The sequence below is a fragment of the Vombatus ursinus genome, unplaced genomic scaffold (genome assembly GCF_900497805.2).
Source record: "Vombatus ursinus unplaced genomic scaffold, bare-nosed wombat genome assembly UNPS02009173.1, whole genome shotgun sequence".
Taxonomy (NCBI): domain Eukaryota; kingdom Metazoa; phylum Chordata; class Mammalia; order Diprotodontia; family Vombatidae; genus Vombatus; species Vombatus ursinus.
Window position 1 is genome coordinate 10957991 of NW_020948951.1, and position 12418 is coordinate 10970408.

At 42.7% G+C, this 12418-nt stretch overlaps 1 protein-coding gene across 1 annotated transcript; it reads right to left on the reverse strand.

Moving 5' to 3' along the window:
• Window positions 1-1546: 1546 nt before the first annotated feature.
• LOC114035032 (olfactory receptor 10T2-like) lies at window positions 1547-2494 on the reverse strand. The gene has a single exon (XM_027850959.1). It carries the CDS (start codon window positions 2492-2494, stop codon window positions 1547-1549), a length of 948 nt encoding a protein of 315 aa, XP_027706760.1.
• Between the last annotated feature and the right edge of the window lie 9924 nt (window positions 2495-12418).

Sequence of the window (12418 nt, forward strand, 5' to 3'; positions counted from 1 at the left end):
GAAATTACTCATAAATGAAGATGAATGGTTCTACCACGCCTTTTAGCTGAAACTACAGAGACTTTTCTGTGCCATAACATGCCTGAGGAAATTAAAATTATGCTGTATCATTTAATAATTGATTTTACTCTGTAATCAACCCCATTCTGCACTTCGTCAAACCCCATTTCTCATTTAAGCTCAGAATTGTGGTCTCTCCCAGTAAGGCGTGGTCAAATGATGTCATTTCCCTTCTACTAGCCCCAGGGACATCTATTTTACTTACCTGTAAACAGAAACTAGTTTCGGCTGAGCCCCTCCCAATGGACAGTTCTTCTGCCTTTGTTTCTCCTTGTAAAAATAGGGGTAGTTTGATCTCCCTGAGGGGGATGGCTAATCCTGTGGTCCAGATTGGAGTGGTTCTGATTTTCTGGTCAATATTACTGGAGGCAGTTGAGGCCCATAAATAACATGCTTTAATTGTTGCCGGGGTGTGATCGTCAACCCCTGAAGGTCAACCCACCTTTTCCAGGTGAAGCCACTTGTGATATTCCCAACCACTCAAAACTCCTCCTTTTCTGCAGCTCAATAAAGAGGGTTTTCCTCATCCCTTTGTGGTTATTGACCTAACTGAGGGGTCCAGTCTGACCTACTTTATTTTTTTATTGGCTAGGCAATGGGGTTAAGTGACTTGCCCAGGGTCACACAGCTAGTAAGTGTTATGTGTCTGAGGCCGCATTTGAACTCAGGTCCTCCTGAATCCAGGGCCAGTACTCTATCCACTGCGCCACCTAGCTGCCCCTGACCTACTTTATTAACAGCTATATTAACACTATTAATAAACTCTTATTTTACTTGGAGAAATATGCCTCAGTTTCCCTATTATTTGCATTTTACTTGCCACACACCCTAGTTATCCTTCACCTCTCAAGAGAATTCTGAAGATGAACAGAAACATAAGTGATCTACTTTTTAAGTACTAAAGCATTTTTAAAACTATTAATTGAATTCATCCAGATTCTTGTTCTTCATCTATTCTGTGTGTGTGTTGGGGGTGGGGGGAGTTGAAGCGAATTCAAACTCTGTTGCATCTATTTGCACATTTCATTGTATTAGAGCTGGTAAAGAGATGCTTCCCTTCCTTCCAGAGGTCTTCTGAACTGCTTGGCATGAAGCACAACTGGCCTGGATCCTAAGTACTTCATATGCCTAGCCAATGGAAGGATGGCAAGAAAACAGAGCGCATCATAGGGTATTGATGACTTCCATGCTCCTTCAACAAAGTCACTTTCTGGTCATAAAGCTAATTAATTTGGAAAATATGGATGCAGAAGGAGAATATGCAAGTGGGTGATGTGTTGGGGAAGGCCTTCTAGAATTATGGGGAAAGGTTTAGAGACAGGCAATTAAGAAGCACAACCAGAGTGATCTCCAGTTAAGTGGACTGAGGTATGACTTTAGAGCCTTGGGACAATTTAAAGCCATAAGCCCAACTGAATTTGGATAACTGAGTCTCTTCTGAAGTTAGAGAACTGTTTTCCCACTTTTTCTAGCCTCATCCTAGCAGTTAGACACTCTGGGTCCTCAGTCTGCGTCCCAAGGTCCTCTTTAGTGCTACCCTCACCTCCTTGTTACGTAGGGTGTATACCACAGGATTGAGCAACGGGGTGACGACTGTGTAGAAAACAGCCACCATCCGGTCCTGATCTGGGTTACTTCCTGACTTTGGTCTCAGATAGATGATAGAGGCACAGCCGAAGTGCACTATGACCACAGTGAGGTGGGACGCGCAAGTAGAGAAAGCTTTGTGCTGCCCGGCAGCAGAAGGGATCCTCAAGATGGCAGCTCCAATGAAGGCGTATGAGAGCAGAATGAGGAGGAAGGAGACCAGCACCACGATCACGCTGAGGAAGAAGATGGTCAGGGCCTTGGCTGTGCTCTGAGTACAACTAAGTTTGAGAACAGGCGCAATGTCACAGAAGAAGTGTTCCACTCGGTTGCTATGGCAGAAGGAGGAGGAGAAGATGAGACAAGTCTCAATGACAGCCACCAGAAATCCTGAGCAGAAGACCAGGGCTCCCAGACCGAGGCAAACCGGTGGGCTCATGATCACTGCGTAACGAAGTGGGTGGCAGATGGCCACGTAGCGGTCATAGCCCATCACGGTGAGGAGGAAACAGTGACTACAGCCCAGGCCGAGAAAAAAGAACATCTGGGCTCGGCAGCTGGGAATGGAGATAAGCTGATTCTCCATCAGCAGGTGTATCAGCATGTTGGGGATGGTGACCAGTGTGTAGCAAGTCTCTGAGAGGGACAGGACCCCTAAGAAGCAGTACATGGGAGTGTGGAGGGTGTGATCCAGGTAGATAATGGTAATGATAGTGATGTTGCCACTGAGTGTGATCAGGTACATGATCAGGAAAAGAGTGAAGAGAATGGGCTTCAGGTCTGGAAGGTTAGAGAACCCCACAAGCACAAATTCCCTCACTATCCATGTCTCATTTCCCAGATTCATCCCAGGAGCCTAAAAGGCAATAGAACATGAAAGGAGATTTTAACACCAACCATATCTAGAATAAAAGTTTGCCCCAGTGCATCTTGGCTTCCCACCATGCTATTCATTTCGCCCACCTCAATCTTACTCTTCTCCTGCTAATTGTTCTGTTTACTTTAGGCTCAGCATCCCTCTTTGCCTCTGTGCCTTAGTGAATGCAGTTCATCGACCAAGGAATCTATCTGGTGACCCAAAGGATCCAACCTTGCTTTTTTCACAAGATGGAAAGTCACCAAGATGAGTATTATTGTTCTGTAAGAAATGATGAATGGGATGGTTTCAGAGAAATGTGAGAACACTTGTATGAACTGATCCAGAGTAAAGTGAATAGAAACTGAACATTGTATAATAAGAGCAACATTATAAAGAAAGGCATCTTTGAAATACTTGAGGACTCAGATCAATGCAATGATGAATTACAATTCCGGAGGACTGATGATGGAGCATGGCACCCACTTCTTGGCAGAGAGGTAGTAAACTCAAGATGCAGAATAAGACATATATTTTTAGACACAGACAATGTAGGAATTTGTTTTACTTGACTATGCTTAGTTGCTACAAGGGATTTCTTTTTCTTTTTTTCCCCCTAGCCATCAGGAGGGAGAGAGTATGGAAGGGAGAAAAAAGAAAGAAAGAAAGAAAGAAAGAAAGAAAGAAAGAAAGAAAGAAAGAAAGAAAGAAAGAAAGAAAGAGAAAGAAGGAAGGAAAGAAGGAAAGAGAAAGAAAGAAAAAGAAAGAAACAAAGAAACAAAGAAAGAGAAAGGAAGGAAAGAGAGAAGGTCATTGAGGCATCTTTCTTAAAATGCTTTGAAAGCTACAGATTAATTTTATTATAATTAGAAGAGTAAGCTATACATAATGGAGATCTGCAGTTTCACATACAAGCCTCTATTTTCTACTAAGTATATGGAAATGTACATTTTATTTGATTTGTTAAGTTCAAAATAAAAAATGTTAAAAGAAAAGAAGTCACCAAGGCTCAAACACCATACCCTTCTCATTATAGAAGGTCCCAAGTTTGACAGTGCCTGTATCCTATAGCCCAAGGTTTACCCACAGCTAATATTACTAGTGTAGGGTAATCAATAGATAAAACATTGGACTTCTGAGTCAGAAAGACCTAGCTCCAAATCCTATCTTCAACACTTGGTAGTTGCGTGATACTGGCCAAGTTACTTAGTCACTCTAGGACTCAGTTTCCTCATCTGTAAAATGGCAAAGTTGTACTTGGTGACTTCTATGTTCCCTTCTAGCTGTAAATCAATGATACTACAATCTTGTCTGTCTACTGTGCCCTATTTCTGTTGAGTGCAATCTTGTCCTTCCAGGCACTCAGGATCACAGTCTTAGAGAGTTAGTTAGACTTGACTCCTAACTCTGCTTCACATCTCATGTCTAAGCAGTTGCCAATCAGTTGATATTGTTTCCATCTCTAGGTGTCAGACTCAAATAGAAATAGGCCAATACATAAGGATCCCTGTGGGTACATATTGACCTAGGAAACTGCTTATTAACATTATCTATGTTCTACTGTACTTTTATTTATTTTGTTAAACATTTCCCAATTACATTTTAATCTCATTCCAAATGATGCTCTGCTCTACGTCTCTTGCATCAGGTAAAATGTGTAAAGCACTTCGTAAATCTTAAAGAATTATATTCAGGGGCAGCTAGGTGGCGCAGTGGATAGACCACTGGCCTTGGAGTCAGGAGGACCTGAGTTCAAATGCAGCCTCAGACACATAACACTCACTAGCTGTGTGACTCTGGACAAGTCACTTACCCCCAGTTGCCTCACCAAAAAAAAAAAAAAAAGAATTATATTCAGTCCCTTTCAGTCGTTTTTCGCTCCTGTCTGATTCTTCCTGACCCCATTTGGGGTTTTCTTGGCAAAGATACTGGAGTGGTTTGCCATTTCCTTCTCCAGCTTATTGTACAGATGAGGAAACTGAGGCAAACAGGGTGAAGTGACTTGTCCAGAGTCACACAGCTTGTAAGTGTCTGAGGTTGGATTTGAACTCAGGTCTTTGACTTGAGGGATTTTATTCCAGACCCAGTACTCTATCCACTGCGCCACCCAGATCATTATTGTTGTTGTTGTTACAACAAAAACCTACTAATGGTCTTCTGCATCCAGTCTCTCATCTCTCCAATCCATCATCTTCTTCCACATCATCCTCCACACCACTGCCAAAGTGATATTTCTAAAACGCAGAACTGAGCATGTTACTCCCTCAGCTCAATCAACTCTAATGGTTCCCTTTAATCCTAGGATCAAATCCAGCTTTTCTGTTTAGCATTTAAAGCCCACTCCAACCTGACTCTAACCTGGAGTATGTGTATCCCCAAGAGTATGAAAAGTTTATCAAAATAAATATGTGGTAAATAACTATATTATCCTACAGAAATTCATCTATTTATTTTATTTCTTTTGAGCACATAGATGGTAAACTCTAGAATCCCTAGAATCTTCTAAGATCTTTCATAGCTTGAAAATCCTATGGTCCTGTTATAAGGAAAACTAGTGGTGAGTCTGCTATGCCATTACACTCTGGGAGTTTTCCCATAGTGACCCATGGATATATCCAAGGCGTGGAGGGGTTTAGTGATTTGCCTAGGGTCAAACAACTAGTCAATATCAGAGGCTCTCTTTGAATCCATATTTTTCTGACTCTAAACCCAAGACTGTATTCACTATGCCATATTCCTTCTAGTATTTTCTAAAATCCTTCCCCCCCTTTTCTGCATCTAGTATTCCATCACATGCCCCCCGTTTTTCTTTCGCAAGTTATAAGGCTCCTGTGCCTAGACTCATGCTTGAAGGCCCTACATATGAGGAAACTGAGGCCCAGAGGGGAGCTGTGGCTTATTCAAAGTCACCACTAATATGGTCCAATACAATGAACCAGTAACATCATGTGTAATGTCAACAATAGAATGATAGAAATTGAGAATGCAGGAACAAAGGAATGAACTTTTTTTCAAGAAATATTTTTAAATGTTTTCAAAGTATTTTAAACTGAAAAACTATTTCAAAAATGGGGCAAACATTTATCTTTTGAAAAGAACTAGAGGGCAACTAGATGGCACAGTGGATAGAGCACCGGCCCTGAAGTCAGGAGGACCTGAGTTCAAATCTGACCTCAGACCAAACACTTGTGACGTACTAGCTGTGTGACTCTGGGCGAGTCATTTAACCCCAATTGCCTAAAAAAGAAGAGAACTAGAAAGTGTGTATTTGGGGTAATGTATATGGGAGGGCCTGTTGTTGAATTCAGAGAATGATACTCCTTAATATGAACAAACATGGAAAGAAAGGAAGGAAGGAAGGAAGGAAGGAAAGAAGGAAGGAAGGGAGAGAGAGAGAATCACAAGCCATGTGGATAGAGCACACTGTAAAAATGGCCAAAGAAATGGGTGATCTAGGTACACAGAGAGTAATTCTTCAGAGGGACTCTAGCTGGGCTGTTGGAAGAAGCTGACTTCAACTTCAAGAAGACCTAGATGGAGACTAAGAAAGATCAAGAAATCCTGAGACTGGTGCAATGGAAAGAGTGCTGGATCTGGAATCAGTGGTTTTGGGTTGGAATCAGAGGTTCTGACCCTTATTCCCTGTGTGACCATGGACAAGGGACTTCCTTTCTCTGGGCCTCACTTTCCTTATCTTTTAAAATAAGGGAACTGAATTAGGTTCATTAGAAAATAAGGATCTTAAATCTAGAACCGTAAGAGAATTTAAGGTTATAATCACAACCCCTTTATTTTACAGACTAAGGAAAATGAAGTCCAGAGAAGGGAAGTAGTAAGCTTAAGGTCACACAGCTAAGTGAGTGGCTGAAACAGAATTTCAGCACAGGTCCTCAGTGACCAAATTTCTAGCTCTAAATTAGGGGTGTCATATGCACTGCCCATAACAATCCTGAGTGCAGCCCAACCAGATGAAAATGAAATAGGGAAATATTTGATAAAATAAACAAACATAAGAGAACATTAATAATGCTGATGTAGGGTTTTCTAAGTCAATATGCCTTCTGTAGGGATCCTTTCATATGGTTTAGTGGCCCCATTTCCATTTGATGTTGACACTGCTAGAGTAAATCAGTGAGCCTTTCATCTGGAGCCAGATTCAGAGGTGACAAATTTCAGCCCCAGTGTGGAAAAACTTGGTCTGGGTTAGAGAATAACCCTCGTGCCAATGAAGAGGAAGAGCTCAGGAGAGCTTGAAATGCTGCAGGGCATGTCCCTGGAAGAGACAGGAAGAAAGAGCTTCAAAATGACTGATCAGATATGATCTGCTCCTGGCTCTGAATTACAGTCATCAAAGATGTGATCTTGAGCTCTGACACCGGTGCCAAGTGCAAGTACGGCCTTAGTGCACGAAATGCTGGAGGGAAGGGCAGAGCTGCCTAGATTGGCTGATCATTGTTCTGGCTATCTTCCTAGAGGTAACACACCAACAGAGATGACAAAGTGCTAATGCAGGGAATACACCATCCACCAAGAACATTGCAAGCGTGCTTGCTTCTCCGTGGGGCACCAAAGTCTCACCTCAGTCTGAGTTTGTCTTGTCTTTCTTGCACACCTGATCTGTAACAACTCACAACAGCAGGATTCTGTGGCTAGTCTCAATCCACTAGCAACGGAAACACAATTTCCTGGGCTTGGCTGAATCCAATTTCCACATGTCCAAAATCACCTGGGAAGTGGCTCCGATGGCTTCCATATTGCCTCTGCAGCCTCTCGGGGTCGCTCAGCATGCCAGCACTACAAAAGCATGTCAGAGAAATTACCCAGCTCGAGCGACAACAAGCTGTGCCACTCTGGGATCCCCATCCTGCCTCCCCCTAGTGACCCACCCACCTAGAAAGGCTGGGCGTGTTTCACACTCGCAATCCCTCCTTTCCACGTCCCTTAAGCAGCCCAGATGTGGGGCATCAGCATCCGTTGGAACAACACAGCTGTCTAAGAATGCGTGAGAATGGCAAGGAAGGTATGACCAGCTTCACACCCCCAGCTTAGGAGACTTTTGCCCTCTCCAAGCTGCCTTCAGGATGATATCCATTCTGTTATCCCATAAGTAGTTTCCAAGGTCCGGGAGACAGGAGAGTTGACCTACAGGAAGAGAAAGGCAGCATTTGTAGCCATAGCTAGGAATAAAGGCACCACCTCTCTCTCTCTCCTTCTGAAGCTGCCTGCAGAAAATGAATAGATAGATAGATAATGGATAGATGTGTATATATGTATATGTATATATCTATAGCTATAGAGAAATATAGCCGCACTTATTTGTAGCCGTCAGCAGGGGGGCTGGGGGAGGGGAAAAAAAGAACAAAGTAAAAAAAAGTACACAGCAGAGAGCAAAAGAAAACTTAAAAAAGCAAAGAAAAGATGGAAAACTCTCGACACAATGTATTTATCATACAGGCTTTCTGGAAATGAAAATTTATCGTTACATATTTTGAATCTTCTCTTATGTTTTGCTATGCACATGACATGCTTTTTTTTTTCTTTTCTTACTTTGTAATTGTTCCAATATTTAAGTTTATGATGTGTCTTTTCCTTTCTCAATTCTATATTTGTGTTCTGTTGTTTGAGTCTAAAATAAAATTCAATTTAAAAAAATTTTTTAAAAATTTATTAGGAGGCAGCTAGGTGGCGCAGTGGATAGAGCACCAGCCCTAGAGTCAGGAGGACCTGAGTTCAAAATCTGACCTCAGACACATAACACTTATTAGCTGTGTGACTCTGGGCAAGTCATTTAATTCCAATTTCCTCAACCCCTTCCCCCCAAAAAAAAGTGAGGAAAAAAATTAATTAAAAAGATAAATGGTTATTGGCTCAGGAAAAAAAAGAAAGGAAGAAAATGGATAGATACCAAGGAGACCTTGAGCCTGGGGCTGGACATTGCTATTTGGGCTCCTGTCCTGGAAATGCCTGGAGCCTGAGGCTATTGAGCTAAGAAGTACTTAAGGCCCCTCCTGACAGAGCAATGCAGTCCCAGGAGGCTCTGCTTTCTTAGGTGGCTTTCCTCATGGCTCTGTTTTGGGTTCTCCTGTGTTTGTACATATCCCTAGGGAAGTCAAGCCCTGGGCTGGGCTTCAAGCTGCCTGAAATTACAGTCATGGAGACACCAGTGGGTTGGGCAATGATGACTCTATGTCCCAAGGTCAGCAAATGCCCTAAAACGAAGACATTTTCTGAACCCATCCTTTTTCTCCAATTCATGCATGCCTGGATCAGAGGCCATGAGACCCTGACCGTTCAGTTAATTTATGTGCCTGGTTTCTGGAATCTGCTTCTGCCTCAGATCACATAGTGCTGAAGGAAGGACCCGATAGCAAATCCTGCTCCAGGTACTTACCAGTTGTGTGACCCTGGTTCAGTCACTTAACTTCTTAGTGCCTCCTGGTAATTCTTTAAGATTATAAACCAGAGGTAGGTGTCACTGTGCATAAAGTGCTGGACACTCTATATCAATGAAATCTCGGGTCCAATCTTGATGGATGGATGGATGGATAGATGAATGAGTGGGTAGATATGGGTGGATGGGTAGGCAGATGGGTAGGTGGATGAGTGGGTGGAGGTGGATGGGTAGATGGATGGATGGATGGATGAATGGATAAGTGAGTGGGTGACTGGCTAGGTGGGTAGATGAATGCATAGATGTTGCCTTAAAATCACTGAACCAAGGCACACCTAAAAGAGAAACCTCTGAGATACATCAGGTAAAGCAAGGAGGTTCTAAATTCTACCTCAAATTGGGGGGAGTCTTAGCTCTACAAATTGTCTATCACTTAAAGTTGGTTGATAGAATGTGCCTAAGTAGGGTATACCCTGCTTACATAGCTCCCCAGTCCTGATAATCCAGTCATGCCACCTCAAAGTGAAGTAGAATGCCCATATGGCTTCCTCTAGAGGCCTGCCCCCTTTACCAATCAGCATTGGTCCTCCATAGCTTCCCCCCAATCTGATTCCACCATCATCTACAGCTTTCCGCTGAACTCTTTGGAATCTCTGCCCTATTGTAACCAACACTCCTTCAATCTTAGACTTCTCAATCATCATTTCCTCTACTTCCTCACTCTAGTAAAAATTTGACTCTCTCCTGAACATGCCACATCTCTTGTAATCCTACTGGTTACCTTCCTCACGATCTCCCTACTCCCACCACTTGATTGGTTGATATGATAAGAAATTCTCTCTGGCCTGGTATGCAAATTAATCTGAGCTAGGGGCGGCTTAGATGGCATAGTGAATAGAGTGCCAACTCTGGAGTCAGGAAGACCTGAGTTCAAACCCAGCCTGAGACACTTACTAGCCATGTGACCTTGGGCAAGTCACTTCACCCCATTTGCCTCAGTTTCCCTAACTATAAAATGAGCTGGAGAAGGAAATGGCAAACCACTATAGTATCTTTGCCAAGAAAACCCCAAATGGGGTCAGGAATAGAACAGGACTGAAAGGACTCAACAACAACAACAACAACAACAAGAAAAGGGCAAAAGTACAAGGTCAATGGCCTGCACTTGCCTGGCCTATAGTCATACCTTTCTTGTGTATATATGGTTGGCTGTGAGGCTTCTACATGCCCTACATTCTCCACCTACAATCTTGTCATTGTTCCAGTTCTGACTGGCAGCCTCTGTATTTGAGAAATAGCCAAATGACATAGAAAGATCATTGGATTGGGAGTCAGGACACCTGGTTTTGAAGCCAGGCTTTGAACCCCTCCTAGCTGTGTAGCCCTGTGTAAGTTACAACATCTCAGGGCCTCGGTTTTCTCATCTGTAAGAAAGGAAGGAAACAGGAATTTATTATACACTTACAATGTGCCAGGTACTATGCTAAGTGCTTTGTAAAAATTGCCTCATTTAATCCCTACAACAATTCTGGAAGGTAAGTACTATTATAATCCCCATTTTACAGTTGAAGAAACTGAGGCAGATAGCGTTTAAGTGACTTGGCCAGGATCACACAGCTATTAAGTATCTGAGAAGAGATTTGAACTCAAGCCTTTCTGATTCCAAGGCCAGTGCTCTCTCCACTGGGCCACCGTCTCATCTATAAGAAGAAAGGCTTGGACTAAAGGGCCTATAGGTTCCCTCCCAACTCTAAATCTGTGATCCTGTGATTCTGAGAGTCAGAGATGAAGAAAGAATGTACTCCAGTGTGGTTGAAACATTGGGTGCATGAATGAGAGGATGGGAAATAAGAATAGGAAAATTGGTGGAGTCATACTGGGGAGAATTCCTTCCTAGATGCCTAATAAAACATGCTTAAGTTTTTCAATCCTTAACAGAAAAAAAAAAACAAAACTACAATTAAAAACCCTCCTCTGGCTCTCCTATCCAATCCAGCTATAGGACCATTTCACCATTTCAGCAATTTTGACAAACATTTTCTCCACTGACCACCTCTACTACCTCACCACTCCAAGTCTCCTATGACCCTTATGACTGGACTTCTGCCCCTAGCATAACTAGATCTGCCCTTTCTGGGTCACCAATGACCAGCATCTCAATCATAGCATTCAGTGACATTTTTTTTCAATCCTCATCTTTCTTCATTTCCTGTGGCTTCGAACACTGTTGACTACTCCCTTTCGATGGAGAACTTTCTGTTGTCTCTTCTTGGCTTCAGAAGGACCCTCCTGGTCCTCCTCTTACCTCTCAAACCACTCCTTTCCTGTTTCTTTCAATGCTTCTTCATTCTCTTCCAGATCCTTTAAAGTATTTTCCAAGGTCTATCAGTGGTACTCCTCTCTTTTCTTCATCTATTCTAGAGATAGCTAGGTGGCACAGTGGATAGAGCCCCGGATCTGGAGTCAGGAAGACTTGACTTCAAATCTAGCCTCTGATCCCTTCTAGCTGTGTGACCCTGGGCAAGTCACCAATGTCTGTCTCAATTTTCTCAACCTCAAAATGGGGATAATAATAGCACCTACCTCCCCAGAGCTACTGTGAGGATTAAATGAGATAATATTTGTAAAACACTTATCATTGTACCTGGCACATAGTAGGTACTTATTAATTGTTTCCTTACTTCTCTCCATTGGTGACCTTATTCAGTCCCATGTCTTCAGCTACCATATCTGTATAAATGACTCCCAAAATCAACATCTCTAGTCCTGACCTCTCTTCTGACCTGCAGACCCACATCTCCAGCTACCTTAGGACCATCTCTCCCTGGATATGCCCCAGCATCTCAAACCCAGCATTCCATATCTAAGCTCATTAGGTCTCTCTCAATAGCTGCTTCCCTTCCTGACTTCACTCTGGCCCCTGTTCCAGTCACCATCTTTCACCTGAGGACCAAGATTCTAACCCTGAGGTTCTTTGTCTCCCCTCTTGGTCACCTCTCATATCCCATCAGGTGCCTATTGATACCTCTATATCATCCCTCAGCTGCCTCCCATGTTTATTTTCATTGCCTCCACCTGTACCCAACCTTCCTGATCCTCCCACTCGGGCTTTTGCAATAGCCTCCTCATAGGTCCAGCTGCCTCTGCTCTCAATCTTTCCAATCTTTTATATTACTGCCAAAACCAATCTTTCTTATGCATGAATTCTGGTCATATCGCTCCTGTTCCATCAGAGTTCTTCACCATCTCCCTAGAGCTGCTGGAACCACTTTGTCTGCTATTCACATGGGATGTGCTGGATACAGCTCTGATTGGGAACCAATTGGTAAATTTTCAATTTCATTTACACCTCAGAAATTGGCAAATGCTACAAATCAAGACTTGATTTGGTGTTTTTGTCGATTGTCTAGACTTAAGGAAGTAGTGGAGAGAATGTTAATAATGCACATAAACTTAAAAGTATGTCAGGTATATATGTGTGTATGTATGTATGTGTGTATAAACATATATATGCATATGTGTGT